Source organism: Photinus pyralis, unplaced genomic scaffold (assembly GCF_008802855.1).
Source record: "Photinus pyralis isolate 1611_PpyrPB1 unplaced genomic scaffold, Ppyr1.3 Ppyr1.4_LG4, whole genome shotgun sequence".
In the NCBI taxonomy this organism is placed as follows: Eukaryota; Metazoa; Arthropoda; class Insecta; order Coleoptera; family Lampyridae; genus Photinus; species Photinus pyralis.
In genome coordinates this window covers 9,684,854-9,702,704 of record NW_022170511.1, presented here as the reverse complement: position 1 = coordinate 9,702,704, position 17,851 = coordinate 9,684,854, and the positions used below count along the sequence as shown (strand labels likewise).

Below are 17,851 nucleotides of genomic sequence, written 5' to 3'. Positions count from 1 at the left end.
GAAGTATTATAACTCGTATTATAACTACAAGAAATTGGTGATGATCACACTCACACTCACACATGAAATTGAGCGGAATCTATCACTTAAATTAAAATCGAGGAAAATCTCTTAGTCTGTGCTAGACGCGGATCTGAAATTACCTTTGGCCCCTCACTGGACGCATTTTACGAATTTTATTCATTGAGACTATGTAACCGTCGCGTCGTAGTATTAGCATGGGAAACATTTCTGCCGGATAGATACAAACTTGGTTTCAAACTCTTACATGCAGTCAAGCTGAATAAAATTAAAATAATCGTTTTCATTTTATACCTGGATATCCACTAATGTATTAATGTTTTGGGCAGCTGCTGGATCAAAACACCGACCAATGAATGAGATTTCCTATTTCCCAATGAATTCTTCATGTATTTAACATTTACACTATGATTGTAGGTACTATATTAAAAGTTCGGTACTAAATCATTTAAAAAAAGACCTCAAAAGTATGTTGTTAATAGTTTTATTTAGCTGATATTAGCTCAAAATACATTATGTAGGGTAAGAATCTTAGTCATACAACTAGTGTTGCCAGATGTCCCGATTTTCAGGGGTCTTGGGACCCGTCCCTATTTGCACCTAATCCGGACACTTAAGGTCCCGATAAATCAATAAATCTTTGACATGGATCAACTTTATTGTGTAAAGTTAAAGAATTAGTGAAGGCCAGCAGTGCAAAACAAAGACATGACGCAAAATGCGCGTTACTCCCATTAGGGCGCAAACCTTTTTACTTGTTTTTGTTTGCCCCGATTGAAAACCGTAAATCCCGATTTGTTCAACCTTCTGCCCCGATTTAAAACAAATCGGACCTGGCAACACTAGTCCCAACAGTCCAATCAGGAGAATATTTTTAGCTGCCGTGATTATGTGAATTACACATATTAGGATAATCACATTCCTTGCAATTTCTGTATGTTGCATCGCGTTGTTGTAATATGTGACATACCGACCTTGTCGAATTTTTAACAGCACACCCTCTTAACACGACATCTAAATATAATTTTGAATAGTACCTAGGTAAATATCATTAACACCTCATCCGGGTTACTTACTGTTTGGCTTTTCCAACGAGACGCAGGACATTTCATACTGGCCATACGACGTACATGGTTTTTCGTTACTAATGCTTCCACTTCGACAATCAGCTGTGCTGTCATCGCAATTTTTGCATGTTAAACCTACGATTAAATAAAAATTTGCAACAAATAATGCCTAAAAGTAAATGTACTTACCCTCAGATGAAGGAAATTTATTCCATGAGAATAGTGTAACGGTCACTAATAAAATGTTAAAATACATCATGTCGATTATATAATTACCAGCGAAAATTAGATACTTACACCGCAGAACGCAGGGCATGATTATTTATACCTGGAGGATTAGATTAGGTGCTATCAGGTAACTGGTTTTGGAAATTGCTTACGAAAACATTATAGCTTAAATTGTTACCTAAGTTTCATTCAAATTTAGACAAAATTGCGGTCAAAAATGCATTCTCCAATTTATTCTTCATAGCAAACATAGCGTCATTTGCAATACAAATAAACAAAACAATCACACAACAAATGTAGAGGATATTTGGTATCTTATCGGTACTTAAAAATAAGTTATCCTTATACAGTTGCAAAATTCCAAATGGATTTTGGGAAAAAGCCCACACAAATCAATAAAATTTGAAAAAATTACTACCTATACCAATAATGCAATTCTAAGCCATCATTCCGCACGTTTCGAGCATATGGTATAGAAAGGTCAAGAAATAAAAGCGCTAATTCATATAAACAAGATAAGGAACCACCAAGCGTGGTTGAATTATCTGTAGTGCTTGAGATGTATCTTCGGCGTTATCTTATCGCTATTCAAATCAGTATTGCAATAATTGAAAATTTTTGGCGTAAACACGATACTCATTCATTGATCCACCACCCACAACGTGCAATGAAATTAGAATGGATCACAGGCACTTAATTGAGCTTTCCGCATACAAGGAATTTTTACCACCCGGCACCCGCACGTAGGTACACCTATAATTGCATTGGGTAAAAAATGCCCCCCACTGTCACACTCACCAGGAATCCGAATCAAACAAAAGCTCGATGATGTCGATCGGTCTGCCGGTTTGTTGGTCTCTCTGTCTGTCTGTTCTTTCATTTCCGGCTAAACGGCTGATCCGATTCGGATCAAATGCACGGAATAAATGGTTATAATAGGCAAACAACCATACACGAATTTACAACAGTAACTTGATTATTTAATGCCAAATTAGGGTTATTATCCCCGTGATTGTCGTGTTTAAAGTGGACCGTTGGATAAGTGGTCTCTGGAACATTAGTATATTCATGAAGGTAAATTTATGACAGACACGTAGGTACCTTGAAAATGGAATTAAAAAATATGGGTTTTTCTTAACAAGGGAGGGATAATAAGTAAATAAATACATAAATAAATAGGGTAACAGTTTTTCTTACGAACACAACAATGTATGGCACAAACAAGAAAAGGAAAAGGTGGAAATTGTTGGTTTCAACAGGATGGCGCACCCGCGCACAGCACCCTGTACGTACGAGAATATGTACCAGACAATTTTGCCCGTTAGCAAAGAGTATATACTCTTTGCCGATAGGTATTCTCACAAGATTAGGATGTGAATGCGCCGGATGCACCATCCTATTTGAAACCAACAGAGTTGCCAACTTTTTTGTGCCGTACATCGTTGTATTCGTAATAAAAATTGCTACTCAATACCAATGAAAATACAATACCTAACCTAAGTACTTTTTTTACGGGTCATATAAAAATTGATGATGATTTCCCCGAAACGACACGTCGTATTGAAAATCTCTCAGTAGCGCTGTCTTGTAGAGCTCAAAAACTGGCAATGAGAAAGTGTTTTTGGATCTGTTCAAAATATCAGAAAAAACGTAATTAACAAATTATTATATACCTAGTTATTCTGACATATTCTTCGCAAGTATTCGGATTTTTCTTGTTTTCTTTAAAGTATGATAATAGGTAAATGTTTCATTGCTCATCTTTTCTCTAATTTGAAAACTTCAGAATAAGATACAAGAGCAGAAATGTAATGGGCTAGGCCAAGAATTTCCGTCTCTTTTTTACACCGCATCGACCATGATTTGCTTCAACATCTAACCAGCAATTCATTCACCTCTTTTTATTTTACACAACGAGGCGCATCCAAAAAACCTTCCTTGTGAATCTCTGGTTGAGAAATAACATTTTTTTAGAAATCCGATAGTTACCTACATAAAGAATAGGTAGTTTATGCACATGATTAAAAATGCCCGATTCCTCTATAGCCCATAGAAAACACAGCCAAAATAAACGTGCTGTTGTATGATCTTAAAGAATGTCCAGTACTGGTTGTACCTACCCCAATTTTGGATAAACTCGCAGATCTTATGTATTGCCATGATTTGTTAAAGCAATCCTATTGACCATGCTTAGGTACCTAATACACCTTTTTGGTCTCACTGCTGAGATTTTATCCATTGGATATAATATAGCTGTGTTATTTCGTCCGGTGGGATGAAATTTTCAAGAATCTTAATTAAGATGGACAGGAGCGGTCTCCTTTTTGTGTTGTGTTATACGAGAAAGCGGTCAAGGTTGTCCTTGTTAACACTATTTAAACGTAGAGAAGTTCCGGGAATTTGAGTTTGGATTTATCTTAATGTCTAAACTAATAGCAAATTGATTTAGAAAAATAATCTACCTCTATTTTTGTTGGCATTGTGCGTTATTAGGAAACAAAAAGGATTTGGATTTATGTGTGAAAGTCGTTAGGTACCCCAAGAGAGATGATACCACATTTTGGCCGATTGCGTCTGTGTTGTGTTTTGTGAGAATTGCGAAATTTAAGTGAGTGAGCTGTGTAAAGATACCTTTTAAATTGGATTTCAATTCCCGGACTAATAATATACCTAGGTACTTACCTAAGTAATTGTATTTTTTATACTATTTTCTTTTGTCTTAAAGACTAAGTACTTAATTTTCACATTAATTTCCGTGCATTTCATTCACAACGACTTAATTTCTAATTTGCCTGTGTTTTTATTGGATGCTTGCCAAAGCATTTTAATTATTCAAAATTTTGCAGTTCAGTTTGGAGTTTTAAGGTATTTGAGTTGACCCACTATCTGTTACAAGTTAACAGTTTAACTGAGAGCAGAGTCGAATCTCTCCTCTGTACTGGGTAAAGAGCTAGCTAGGTTTTGTTTTGGTGTTTTGTGTACGGTCTTTCTGGCCTACGGATCAGTGCACACCGCAATATAGACGTATGCTAAAGAGATAGGTAAAATAAATAAGTAGAAAAATAACAACTTTTTATTTTCAAGGCAGGTAAGAATCACATATCCATTTAGATCTCCAGTATACCCACCCCAACATATGTTTAGATCTCCATAACAAAAGCACAATTACATTGATAATATACACAAATAAATTACTAAAATAAGAAAATTTGTTAATCACATGTTGCAATTTGAACAATAGTATTGATAATCCTTTCTCCCCTTTCACTATGTACCAAGTTCAAAAGCGGATCTCTGATTTTCTCTTCAAGTAAACTCAAAAGTTCAGTTCGAATGGCTTTAATCATCTCGGCAATCTAAAAGAAAATTGAAAATAACGGTCACATAAACGTGAACTTACTTGATGCTTTTCAACGTGAAATCTAATCCAACCATCAGACAAAACAATGTATGTAGTGCCGCCATTAACAGATATATTCACATCCGAACCTGAAAATAAGACCAGTGGCAAGACGGGTACCATCGAGCAATCCCTTATAAATATCCTGCTGGTTCGCACTTTCTCTTGATAGACTAGGTAAGGGGAATGGAAATTGGTAACTGTAAAATTAACAGAACTAGGGTGGAGAAATACCTACAAATTTTTATTAGTAATTAAAATACAATTATTATCCCACCTCCTCTTTCTTCGTTTTAAAGCGTAGCTCTTTCGCCTCTCGTTCGACAGGTACCGCCCCCGCAGCACTTCGGAAAAATACTGTTTGAGGGGTGAGGACCTTTACAATATTTGGATACAGCGCGGTACACAGGATTGACATTAACAAACGGATATTATCGCCGTTTTTGTTAAACTGCAACAGCACGATTACAAGGATAATTTAAAGGCACAAAACTATCGCTACCTCAAGTCCTGTTATTTTGAAGATTTCGTCATAGCCGGTGCGATGACGATGGGCGCGAAGGTTTATGGAAACGAATCCAATACTGACTAGAAGCTCTAAAAGTTGATACTTAATATCGGCTAGCATCTCCAATGTCCTTACGGATAGGTAGTTTTCGTTGGCGAAATTTTTTCCGCCTATGTAACTTTTGGAATTTACATCTTGCCATTTCTAAAAAAATAATGCTTTATACCACTTCAACTGTTTACTTATCATAATCCAAATAAACACTATGTTCCTTAGCCATTGAATGCAATACTTATAATTTAAAAATTGCTGGAAAATTGCAAGGTCCACAAGGCATCCTGTTGAATTCATGTTACAAGAAACCAAGAAACTTCTTTTGAGCATTAGCAAGGGATGAACATTGTTTACCTTTACATAAATAAATGGTCAAGTACTATCATTACGAGTCAATAAATAATAAAAAAAAAAATTAAAAAAAATTTTGTTTTTTACAAAATGGAAATTTCTGCGGAATTAGGACCGTAGTTTTGCTCAATCCAAAATCACAGAAGTATTTACCTTATACGCCCGTAAAACGGTCAAGTGATCACTGTTAGCGACAGAGAATTCCTTCTTCTTCGCCATCGCTTGCTCTTTTTTTCCAAATGGCGAAGTGAATGGACTTTTGTAACTGAGAGCGGCTGCCATCGTTAAAGCTGCGTCAACGCACGAAAATATCGCCCCATATAACATTAACTTCCCAATTCGTACGTCGACTGGTAATGTAGCCAAATGTTGTCCTAACGGCGTTAAATTATTGTCTTTATCGAAAGCACCTACATCTTGCAACCGTACGATAGACGAATCAATATTTTCTTTAACAGGCGGCTCAATTGTTGAATCTGTAACATTAACGCGATTAGGTCAATACAATTTGATTAAACTTGAACCTACCCAACACATCATGCAAGGAGCGACCTGCAAAATTTGGAAGAATCTTAATGTGGAGTAAAAGTTGTTCTAGAGGAATTCTGTGTATTTCTGCAATTGGCTGTGACGGAATGTTATGCTTAAATCGGTGTCCGGTGAACAAGTGTATACAAACGCCAGGCATTACACGCCCGGCACGACCTTTACGCTGTAACGCGTTTGCCTTTGTAACCCAAACTGTGTCCAAACTTTCCATGTTGCGATTGGAGTCAAATCGCTTTTCCTTCATTTTACCAGAATCAATGACAAAGACGCAGTCATCAATGGTAACAGACGTTTCGGCCAAATTTGTTGATAGTACAATCTTCCTCACCCCCGGTTTCGGCTTTCTAAAATAAAAACCATAAATTAACGGCAATTTAAGATGCAAACCTACTCACTTAAAAATTGCAGCTTGCTCGTCACTCGTCAGCGAAGAGTGAAGTGGAAGCAATATATACTTCCCCCGCCTTGGCGAAAACTCGGAATGGTCACATAACTGATCAAATAAAGAAGTAATTTCAGCAATCCCCGGCAGAAATACCAAAATGGACCCTTCACGTGGATACTCGTGATCCCCAGAAACAATCCACAGCAGGATAGCTTCGATCAAGTCCAGATTAATTTTTTCACAATCCATCAGGAACAAATTCTTCACTGTCTTAACGCTATATTCTGAAACAAAGCGGTTCCACCATTTCAAAGTACTTAAACAAAGACTAACCCTTATAACGCACTAGCATTTGCGTAATTGTCAGTTTCTCATCTTTAATTTCGTCTTTGGGCGTTGGGCACTGTGAAACCGCACATAATTCCAATTGCTCTTCTAATTCGTCGCCGAGTTGGTAGCCGGTTTTCATTTTTCGTGTATACTGAGTATTCTCTTCGAGTATAAAGCCGGTAGTTTCTAATATATCTTCTAGAAAGAATTGTTCGACGGGAAATGTTCGGCCTGGTATTTCGAGGACAGGCACTGAACCAAAATAGTTTGAAAATAGTGTGGATTTTAAAGTAGCGCTCATTAGAATTACCTTCAAATCAGTTCGGATTTTTAGTAAATCCCGTAAGATAAGTAACAAAAAATCGCTGAAAGAAAAGGGAATGTTAAAATCAGGAGTTTACTAATACTAGGGCGGGGTGACGTAACCAATGATACAAATAACATTGCTTTTTATTATTCATTACACAATTTTCTGTTTTTTTTTGCATAAAATTTAGTTTCTACGATGAAAACAAAGGGTTTTGTGATTTCTAACGAAATTTGTGGATAAATATTTTGCTCTACCAACGTAAGTTCAACCAAAGAGAGATGACATCAAATTTAGTTCTTCCCCATGAAATAAAAAATTTTTCTCGCTTGCTGGTCAAGTTGGCTCTTTGTATCGAGGGTCAACTGAGAAAGCTGATCAAGTCAGGTCTTCGCCCAGCTGGTCCAACCATTTGCGCAACAGTTGGGTCAGAATATCCTAATCTTCATTGAAGACTTCACAAAAGTTGCGTAAACGAAGAAGGCGTGAGCAAAGCAAAAAACAGCAAAATAAGGTGAGAAAATAGCGCGAAATAGTCGACGAATGGGGACGTGAATGGGGAGTGAGAAGCAGACAAGAGGTAAATGTAAAGATGGTGTAGATGAAAAATGGCGCGAATCAAGTGGGAAGAACGCGTAAAGGGCGCCTGCGCCGAGATCGAGTATAAAGGAAATGCGAATAGAGAGAGGAAACGAGAAAGAAGCGCAATAGAAGCGAAAAGAGGGGTGAAACAGGTAGTAAACGCAAGGAAACGTCAACATCAGTATACGTGTAACCAAAGCGGACCCCTCTAAAAAAGTTAGATACGAAAAAATATCGCAAACACAGAAGATTGAAACACTATTTCAGATATCCTATTCGGTCTACAAATGGGTTAAATTTGCATAAATATTGATTGGTAAATAAACAAGTTAAAAAAAGTCTCTGATGCGCCATCGCATTTTTGATGTGGCAGATCAGTAGGTTTCAGGCCAAGCGATACAAGACTAACTCAATTGTACCATTGAATAAAAACACTATAAGAAGCCTAACGCTTATGGAAGAAAGCGCGACAAATCTCACAAATCCCCTTGCACCCGCATTGGTTGTGACCACCGAACTCTCTTTGCGGTAAATAGGAGGAAAGCAAATTCTCATTCTTCTCAGTTCAAGAATCGACTCTATTGACAGTGTTCCCATTATATTCTCAGTTCAAACTCTGTCGCGCTTTATTTCCACGGGGTTAGGCTTCTTATAGTGTTTTTATTCAATGATTGTACATATCTAATGCTGAAACGCCGAAGGTTAGAGAGATCTCGATCGATTTATAAAAGGAACCATTTAAGGGAAATTCGTTATCAATTTCAGGAGTGTCTTTCAGCTTTCATACTAAGCGATGCAGGAATAGCACGATAGTACGAATGTAATTCTGAAAACCTGAAAGGTCTACAATATTACTTTGGCGAGATTTTAATCAATTTATAAAAAGTTTAAAAGGCGCCCGAACAGCCGACAGTTAGTGAAAGTCATTTTTGAGAGTCAAAAATGCTCTCTGTGCTAGCTGACTCAAATTGTTGATATATGACATTTCTTAATTTAAATTTAAACGAAATCAGACGCTCCATTCGATGTTACGGTTTCACGGGTAAATGGGACGAGTGCACGATTCGCATTCAAGGGAAAGGCGTGAGGCAAGACCAGCTTAACGGATATGTTTGTGTGGTGTCTAATTAATTAATATTGTTTCAGAAACTCTTCACAAATTAAGTGTCCAAATGTGTTGAAGTTTTCGAAGTAAGTCTGTAGCAAAGCACCCGTTTTCGTATCAGGAATTAAACACGTTTTCATGAACGCCCTTATGGAAACCACCAGCTTTAATGACCACCCAGTATACAGGGTGTCCCAGATCGCGTGGGATTGCATGGGTACCTTTGTTATTATTAAAGATAGAGAATTGGTTAAATGGGCAATGTTTTGCAGTTTTGGATGCTTATTTAAAATTCCCTTATGGAAATTCAAAATGTCGCATAGGTTCGACGTAAATTCAAAAAAACTAAAATTAGTCATTTCCTTGAATGTCTTGTATCATCGAAAGTATAAGAGATATAAAAAAAAGTTTTATATAAAAGTGACTGTTTTTGATACGCTTAGTTTAGAATTGATGTCAAAAAAAATTTAAGAAGGCCACTTTTGAGGAACATTTACCAACTTCCTAAAGTTAAATGGGCGCCATATTGGATTTTTAGATTACTTGATAGATTTTTTAATTCTCTTTTCAACCAGCCATCATAACATAAGATTGAAAATAAGATACCAATTATATTAACGGTTTTTGTATTTTAATCAAGTAGTCTGTGACGAATAAAAAAAACAAAACAAAATCTATTCGAGGCAACAAAACAATGAAAATAATTACACCAGATGTTTAAAATACTGGCCATTATTAGTGAAACACACTTCAAGACAGTTTAGTTTAGGCAACGTGTTGCCATTGATGATTATTATTATTATTGTAGTGGTAGCTACTTCCACTTTACTTTTACTTTTTAATTAAGTAATAACTTTTATAATTTAATGTACTGTACATAATTCGTGAATTGTGACCTGAGCAGCCAGCTTGTTGGTAGGTAGCATAATCCAATCCTTTCTTCGAAACATACGTTGTCGAGAAAAATCCTTTAAGGAAGTTTATTGGAGAATTTGTAAATCATGGTGAGCAGTTAAAGATCCAACGAAGATTACCGGTCTAATTACATGACTTCCCATTATGCCATAAAATACATTAATTTAAAAAAATATTACTTGATTTCGGCGTGAAACTACATCATGTAGGTTTTCCTGTGACGAGTTCATTATGTCGATTTGAACACTCCGCAGTTAGAAAAAGATTCATCTGTCCATATACTCGGACTGGTAAAACTGTTAGTTTCGATATTCTTGCGGATAAACCACCTACTGACCTATAAAATGTGACCTGGGACAATGCATCAATGGTAAGATAAAGCAAAGTGTCTTGAAATGTGTTTAACTGGATAATGGCATGACATTTTTTCGAGGGGATAGTTTGTTGTTATACCACCATTTGTAGGTATGTAAGTATGGATAATAAGATAGTCAATAAGTGATGTTATAAAAATCAAAATTTTTCTAGGCCTACTTATATAAAATTTTGGAGGGAGTTGTAATGCCCAAACCCCCCTCTCATGAGTGCGCCCCTGATTTTTTAAACATCTGATGTAATTATTTTCATTGTTTTGTTGGCTCGAATAGATTTTGTTTTGTTTTTTTTTAATTCATCACAGCCTACTGGATTAAAATACAAAAACCGTTGATATAACTGGTATCTTATTTTCAATCTTATGTTATGATGGCTCGTTGAAAAGAGAATTAAAAAATCTATTAAGTAATCTAAAAATCTCATATAGCGCCTATTTAACTTTAGAAAGTTGGTAAATGTTCCTCAAAAGTAGCCATCTTGAATTTTTTTTACATCAATTCTAAATTAAGCGTATCAAAGACAGTCACTTTTATATAAAACTTTTTTTATATCTCTTATACTTTCGATGATATAAGACATTCAAGGAAATGACCAATTTTAGTTTTTATGAATTTACGTCGAACCTATGCGACATTTTGAATTTCCATAAGGAAATTTTAAATAAGCATCCAAAACTGCAAAACATTGCCCATTTAACCAATTCTCTATCTTTTATAATAACAAAGTTACCCATGGAATCCCACGCGATCTGGGACACACTGTATATTTGGCGCTTCGTTAGTAAGAAACTGAAGCTTCCAGATTTATTTATTTCTTTTATAGGAATGAGAAATAGAAGATAAAAGTAATGTTTCAATTTTTAGAGTCGTTTTAATCGCTGATAAGGAAAACCAGCTGCCGAATATAATTGGGAAGTTTCTACTTGTCCCTGTAGAGATATGTAAATTATTTTTGTAGCATCCGACCGCCCTCGGCATGGGGATATTTTATGATTTCAGTTAACTTCATTCATTGGCAACCAAGTTTAATTTCCCAATGTTAAGCGAAAACGAGCAAGAACGTGCAGTTTATTTCAATATCGCTCTTTTTCCAAATTTCATGTAACATGGGTATATTTAACTACCAAATTTCAGCCCGGCCATTTAGTTGAGTATAATTAACCGTAAATTAGGTAATTGTGTTGCAGAAAACCTCGTCTGATTCATTGTACCTATAGTCAAAAGCGCACTTGATAAATAAAATATAGATCATAGATTTTGCAATATGTCGCAGATTTTTAAGACGCCCGGGTCCTGGAAATTAATTACAGATTGAATTTTTGGACGTTAACACCCGAGTGCACCGGCCCGCTAGAAAATTTATTTTAGTTGTTTCCCTGGACGTAACCGCACGCCGATCCCTGAACTTCGATTGTAAATCTTCTGGTGTCGCCTGGGCAAATCCGTACTGACCACCGAATACTACCGCTTTTTTTTGTAAAGTATTATTACCGTGTTCATAAATTAGATACCATTATAATTTATGTTATTTTGGATTTTACTAATTTTCGTTTATTAAGTTTAGCAGCTGTCAGCGGTTGTGTGTAGAGTTAAGTGCGCCTTAACACAAACCTTTGTACAACGAGATTGTGAGGATTATTAAAAAAGAAAAAAAATTGAGATTTTCATATTTTCTTGTTTTAGTTGTGTAACGCCTGCGTGTGGGGTAATTTGTCCAAGAAGCTTTGAAAGCTTTTAATTTTTCATTTCATGTGTTTTAGAATACATTTTTGTCACTGTCAATCAATTGTGTGATTATTCGAATCCATTGAGCGACCCAGTACCTAGACCATTGCACACAGCAACGTATGTATAGAATATGTTCATATGCAAGAAATATGTGCTTCGTCTGGTCCCGTGGAGCACGGACGATTGGAGTTCTCCTGTATTACAAAATTCTAAGAAGTACCAGTACCTGCATGAATATCCTCTAAAAGTACGTTAGTGGTGCAAGCACATCATCAGTAGATGAGACCTGTGCGCTGAAGAAATGAAAGAACAAGAATAATTCCCAAATTGTGAAGAGGAAATTATAATTTCCACGACCACCTAATCCCAAAGAATTTGATAACCAAGAGCAAAATACCATTTAAGTAAAATTGCAACTAGCACCAGAATTACTCACTTCCAATTACGTTTTTACAGTTTAGATCAGAGTTTCCTTGTTCTTAAAAGAACAGTTTGATAATAGCTCAATTAGTATGAATGTACTCCTAGTAATAAGTACCCACCTGTCTTCACTTCTTTCATGCACTTCATCCACAATAATATGCGAAACAGTAGATAACTCAGGATCACTTTCTAATCGCCTTAGCAGAACACCTGTAGTGCAAAACGTAAGTCGTGTACTCGACGAGATCTTACTCTCCAATCTAATCTGGTACCCGACAGTGTTACCAATCCGTTCTGCTCTCTCATCTGCCACTCTTTCAGCAACTCCTATTGCCGAAATGCGACGAGGTTGAGTACATATGATTTCAATGTGAGTTTTATTGGACTTATAATTATCCAACCAATCATCTAATAAGAACTGAGGAACTTGAGTACTTTTACCACAACCAGTCTCGCCACTAATAACAGTCACGGGTGAAGATTGTACAGTATTTACGATTTCTTTGCGCAAATTCCACGCGGGTAACTTCTTTCGCACCTCCGCCATGCGTTGATAGGAGCTATCATTCATTTTTGTCAAAAATCGATTAAATATTTTCGTGTCTTCGGATAGAATTTCCGCATGGCTGGACTGCTTTTTGTTATCACTGTTTGTGCTCCCTTTCTTGTAATATTTATCTGTAACTACCCGTTCTTTGATATCAGAAGTAGGAAATAATTTCTCGGCAGGTAACAAAAACGAAATTTTACTAGTGTTGATGTATTCTGTCATGACATCTTCGTTCTTCAATAATTCAACAATGGAGTAAATACTGGGTATACCGTTTTGAGCTAAATCGTGAGCTTCCTCTGCGAGCCTCTTGCAAATGTGTAAATTCATCAGCTCGGGTAATAAGAAATTTGTCTTTAGAAATAACAAAGGAGGCTCATACGGGTACCTCGACTCCGTGCCGAAACGTATTTCTAATTCAAAAGTATAATCGTCTAAGTGCGGGTTTCGTGGTTCTTCTTGTACTTTATGGAAGTACTTACATTTAGTACCAAATTTACAATGCCCACTTGCGAAATTTCTACACAAATCTTTTCGCCTTTGACTGCCGGAATGCGATTGATTTAAATGCCTTTTAGGGTGAAACTTTGTTACCAAATAGTTTAGATTTAATTTAATAGTCCATACTGCATTTACAATTTTTTCAGTAAATGCAGACTCATATATCGATTCTAAGACGCTCTTTTCGTCACGTCGTTGTTCGATGAGTTCAGATTCTGAGAATTTACTGGTGTGTGGTTGTGAGATGCTCATGTACTTAGTGTACAGTAAATATAAAGCAGACTCTAAATCACCGGAGGTGTAATCTAATGCTTCTGCACAGTGACTTTTGTGAAAGCCATAGCTGGAAAATAATTTTTAAGAAAGCTTCACCTAAATTTATTGTATGATTTATGCAAGTTACTTTTTTTGCAGATCCATCTAGGAATTTATAGATCTATCTACGAATTTATAGATCTCTATGGAAATTTACAGTTCTACCTAGCAATTTACAGACCCTTCTGAGAATTTACAATTCTTACTTGGAATTTACATACCTACCTAAGGTAATAATAATAACACTTTAAAGTGCTTCAATACTTTGACAAACTGAGGGGAAAAACCCTCAGGGAAAAACCCTCAGGGAAAACCATACATGCATACAGTATGGATTTAAGTAATGGGTTATATAGTGTACTTACTTAGTTCCTAGGTTCCATCCAACTTCACACTAGAGTAGAACTAAAATCGTCTCAGCAACGTTTAAAAATGGTCATCTGAAGGGATATTTCCTCCAAAAGCTAATGAGATCCTGTTTAAATTTGAAATTGAAAAATGGCACGTGATCGAACACCTACGAGTTTTGTTAGCAAGATCCCACCCCTGGGACGGGCGAAAAATGCAAGCCTACAGTTGAAATTCGAGATCAATCACAGTCTTAGATGTAGTATCTTTTTTCTTAATTGAAAGATATAGAAAAATGTCCCAAGTTTCTTTATAATGCTTGCTGACGAATGAAAAGTTATCGGACCAAACCTCATTTTTTAAATTTAAATGGGACACCCTGTATATTTTAATCTAAATATAAAACACAGAATAATTAAAAAAGATTCAAAAGGATCCAAAAATATTAGAGATTTAAAAAAATTAAATAAAGGTTCAAATAATTTTAAAAAAATTGAAATTTTTTTTAATCTTTTGAATCAATATTGAATTTTTACTTTAAATTTTTTAATTCTTTTAAAATCTTTTTGAATCTTTTTGTACCAATGTTCAATTTTTTTTAAAATATGAGGGTTCTGTCAATTTAATTCTGAAATTTACCATTTTGTATGTTCATTTCTCTATTACAAAATATAACACACAGGATGAAGTTAAAAAAAGATTAAAATGATTCAAAAAGGATGGGAAGACTAAAACAGATTTAAAAAAATTAAAAATAGGTTCAAAGAATTTAAAAAAATGTCAAAAAGATTTTTGAATTTTTTTTAATGGTTTTTAATCAATATTGAATTTTTTTAGTTTTGAATTTTTAGTTTTTAAAATCTTTTTTTAAGCAACTTTTAAATATTTTGAATGGTCTACCTCTACTCTGTCTACACTCCCCTTTGGTGTGGACAGCATGACATCATAAAGGAAGGTTACCTTCTGACCAATATCTTGTTTCCATTCCCATCCTTAACCTTCCATCCTTACATATCTGTTCTTTAACTGAAGAGGCTCCAAAAAGACTGTGCAATCTGCCTCTGGCTTCCCTGTAGTTAGGAGTGTCAGAAGAATGGAGCACGCTGACCTATTCCTTTTCAGGCAATATAACAAATCACTTGAGGAGTTGTTTTAAACTGTATGAAGGCCTAAAGAGGACTTTGCCTCCTAAAAACGAAAAAAAAAATATCTTGAAAACTGAAGTAGTTTTTTTCCTCTTTCTCCACCCTCAGGGGTTGCTATAAACGGTTATAGAAGTAGTTACAGTGTGACATGTTTTCTTTTAGCGTACATGTGCAGTTGCAGTTGAAGAAAATACCTGATGATATAGACAGACATATGGACGGATAAAGTGTGCACAAACATTGAAATACACTAATAAACAGGAACCTCCACCTCAAAAGTCTCCATCAGCTGAAAAAAGTTTATGCTAATTGCATTGTGTGTTGCCTATCTTCAGTACATAATGTATTTGAAAAAAATTCCCAAAATTGAAATGTGAATACCTAGGCAATAACGCCAGGCAATTAAGTCATTCTGTAGTCTTCACATTATTCAAGCTTTTTAAAAATGTCTACCGTATTGTCTAACTAAACAATCCACCTTCATAAGAATACTCTTTCCCAAACGAAACATTTGCCGATATGAGCATGTTCAAACTCCCCTCATTTTGCTAATTGAAATTACCTACAGGATTGCAAAAATATCACAGTAAATTCTAGAAGAGCTATAAATTCCCTTAAAAGACCTGCTCTCTCACACAAATGAATTACGTCTGTATTCTGTCAGACTGTAAATAATAAAAAGTAACTTGCATAACCTTTCCACGCTTCAGTTCAAATTTAAGAGGTACAAACCTTTCCAATTTCAACAGGGCGAACATTCTTAATTTCTCGTGTTCGCTGTCCGAGTCATTATTTGTATTATAGAATCCGCCCTTGACAACCAAATTATTATGTTGCAAAAACTTATTGGTGAATTTCAAGTCTTCGTCTTTGTACTTTGAAATATCATCCAAAGAGTAGTCCTACAAACACGTAAGGAAAGCGAGTTCGAGCGCAGCTTCATACTTACAGGGCCGTGAATAAACCTCAATGTTTCCATTATCATCTGTTGAGAATTGTCACTTAAGTGTAATACTTTTATTTCTTCTTTAACGTTACTCTTTGGTACCTCTTTCTTACGCTCTTGGCTACGATTTTACAGGAATTATAAAAGGTTAGTTTTGTTTTGTTGTAGTTACCTAATTTTTACATTGGGAATTTCTCGTAGAAAAAAGTCAGATTTTAGTTCAGCTTCTTCGCAATCCATTTTCGAAATGAATTCTAATTAACGCTGCACAAGATTGAGAAATTTTTAAATTGTTTAGTGCATTCGCATCTCACAACCTCAAAGAGATGTCATGTCATTTGAAATCCCCAGACCAAAATTCCAGTTCTGGCAATACCAATGTTGTAAAAAGAACAATTAAAATCCCTATTAATGGAGTACAGGGGCAATGTGAATCATGATTCATGAAGTGATTGTAGTGTACGGTGAGTTGCCTATACTCATTCTGTTCAAAGAAAGAAGCATTTATTGTACACACTAACGTGTATAATCAATGGAAAGAAACCAATAATAGTATATTAAGTATGGAGAACGGTAAGGGATTTTTACCGTTCGAAGACAATTATTGTTTGGAGGAGGAGCGAAGCGACGACTCCAATTATTGTCTGAGAACGGTAACCCTTAACGTTCGACGTGCTTATAACATTTTTTGCGCGATCGAAATTAAAATTATGCAACCAATATAAATATGCACTAAGAAATTAACGAGCAGAATAAATCGAAATGATCGAAGTGGTATGGTGTACATCACTAGGTAACCAGTTTATTTGTCAAAATTGAAATTAATAATTTCATAAAATTGTGCATGTGTCTGATGTAGTTTGCTAGCTTTGCATTTCCTTTATGACTTTATGAGCGTCTTTCTATAGGAAACAACAGCACAAATTGTACGTTTAATGTACCTAACAATAATTAAAGATTAAATGTAATGTAAGACTGTTGATTTTTAAAAAGGCGTCGGTAAGTATTTTTGCTGTTCTGTTTTTAGATCGGTAAGTAATTTGGGCGTCGTCGTAATCATAGCAACTGGTAAATGCTACGTACTGTCATGGAAACACACATGGTAAATAGTCAGAAATGACCGATCGCGCAAAAAGTAAATTGACAGTATATAGGTACAGTATTAACGAAAGATAAACTATTGAAAGCAATTTGCGATGAATATGGACATCACATGTGTTTACTTGTCTATGAAACGCCAATTTGAATTGAAATAGTAACCATATGTAACGAATAACGATTTAAAAGAATAATTGAGCATGAAATAAACATTTTATAAAAATATTATCAAATATCTTATACTGAGCATGTGTCCATGATACACACGAAATACCTAATTTCGTTATTATTATTTGTACATTTTTAATATAAATAAAGATATAAAAGACACTTTCACATTGTCAGTTTTATAGTTCTACAAAATGGCGTAAAGAAACTTACAATACCATACGGATTTTTAACTTTTAAGGTTTCCGAAATCCCCATTTCCATCTTGGCTACAATTAAACCATTTAAATGATATTTTTAAATCAATTTTCATTTCATTATGAAACAGGATGCACCGTGTGAGAATGGTATTGGAGTGGAAGAGGTTGTACGCATACATGGATCTGTTCCCGCATTGGCTATAGGTACTACTGCAAGCAGTATCAAACTAGATTATCTCACAGACACATAGAC

General features: G+C 35.4%; 2 protein-coding genes across 4 annotated transcripts; both read right to left on the bottom strand.

The window, feature by feature from the left end:
• Positions 1–489: 489 nt before the first annotated feature.
• LOC116169932 lies at positions 490–1,498 on the bottom strand. 2 transcript variants are annotated; one of them, XM_031486143.1, is made up of 4 exons: positions 1,386–1,498; positions 1,278–1,322; positions 1,098–1,223; positions 490–1,035 (listed from the first exon to the last, which is right to left on the bottom strand). In XM_031486143.1, exons 1-4 carry the CDS (start codon positions 1,402–1,404, stop codon positions 896–898), a joined length of 330 nt encoding a protein of 109 aa, XP_031342003.1. In that variant the 5' UTR covers positions 1,405–1,498; the 3' UTR covers positions 490–895. The 2 variants fall into 2 exon arrangements, with proteins under 2 accessions (XP_031342003.1, XP_031342002.1); XM_031486142.1 differs by lacking the exon at positions 1,386–1,498 and having other exon boundaries at positions 1,278–1,372.
• A 2,873-nt stretch (positions 1,499–4,371) lies between these two features.
• Positions 4,372–16,484, bottom strand: LOC116167837 (putative ATP-dependent RNA helicase DHX57). Of its 2 annotated transcripts, XM_031483384.1 has the most exons (12): positions 16,305–16,484; positions 16,136–16,253; positions 15,919–16,088; positions 12,447–13,721; positions 6,897–7,258; positions 6,574–6,847; positions 6,158–6,522; positions 5,783–6,105; positions 5,219–5,428; positions 4,994–5,167; positions 4,717–4,950; positions 4,372–4,672 (listed from the first exon to the last, which is right to left on the bottom strand). In XM_031483384.1, exons 1-12 carry the CDS (start codon positions 16,370–16,372, stop codon positions 4,529–4,531), a joined length of 3,717 nt encoding a protein of 1,238 aa, XP_031339244.1. In that variant the 5' UTR covers positions 16,373–16,484; the 3' UTR covers positions 4,372–4,528. The 2 variants fall into 2 exon arrangements, with proteins under 2 accessions (XP_031339244.1, XP_031339245.1); XM_031483385.1 differs by lacking the exons at positions 4,372–4,672; positions 4,717–4,950; positions 4,994–5,167 and having other exon boundaries at positions 5,219–5,313; positions 5,360–5,428.
• Positions 16,485–17,851: the final 1,367 nt, after the last annotated feature.

What these genes read in the sequence shown, in the direction of transcription:
- LOC116169932 (XM_031486142.1), bottom strand. Translation starts at nt 1,347, where the DNA reads ATGATGTATTTTAACATTTTATTAGTGACCGTTACACTATTCTCATGG. An exon ending in TAAATTTCCTTCATCTGAGG is followed by an intron (nt 1,224 to 1,277) that starts GTAAGTACATTT and finishes ATTTAATCGTAG; the next exon opens with GTTTAACATGCAAAAATTGC. An exon ending in CTCGTTGGAAAAGCCAAACA is followed by an intron (nt 1,036 to 1,097) that starts GTAAGTAACCCG and finishes AATTATATTTAG; the next exon opens with ATGTCGTGTTAAGAGGGTGT.
- LOC116167837 (XM_031483384.1), bottom strand. Translation starts at nt 16,372, where the DNA reads ATGGATTGCGAAGAAGCTGAACTAAAATCTGACTTTTTTCTACGAGAA. An exon ending in CATGAAAGAAGTGAAGACAG is followed by an intron (nt 7,259 to 12,446) that starts GTGGGTACTTAT and finishes CTTTTCTTTCAG; the next exon opens with CGATTTTTTGTTACTTATCT. An exon ending in CTCCTTGCATGATGTGTTGG is followed by an intron (nt 6,106 to 6,157) that starts GTAGGTTCAAGT and finishes TTAATGTTACAG; the next exon opens with ATTCAACAATTGAGCCGCCT.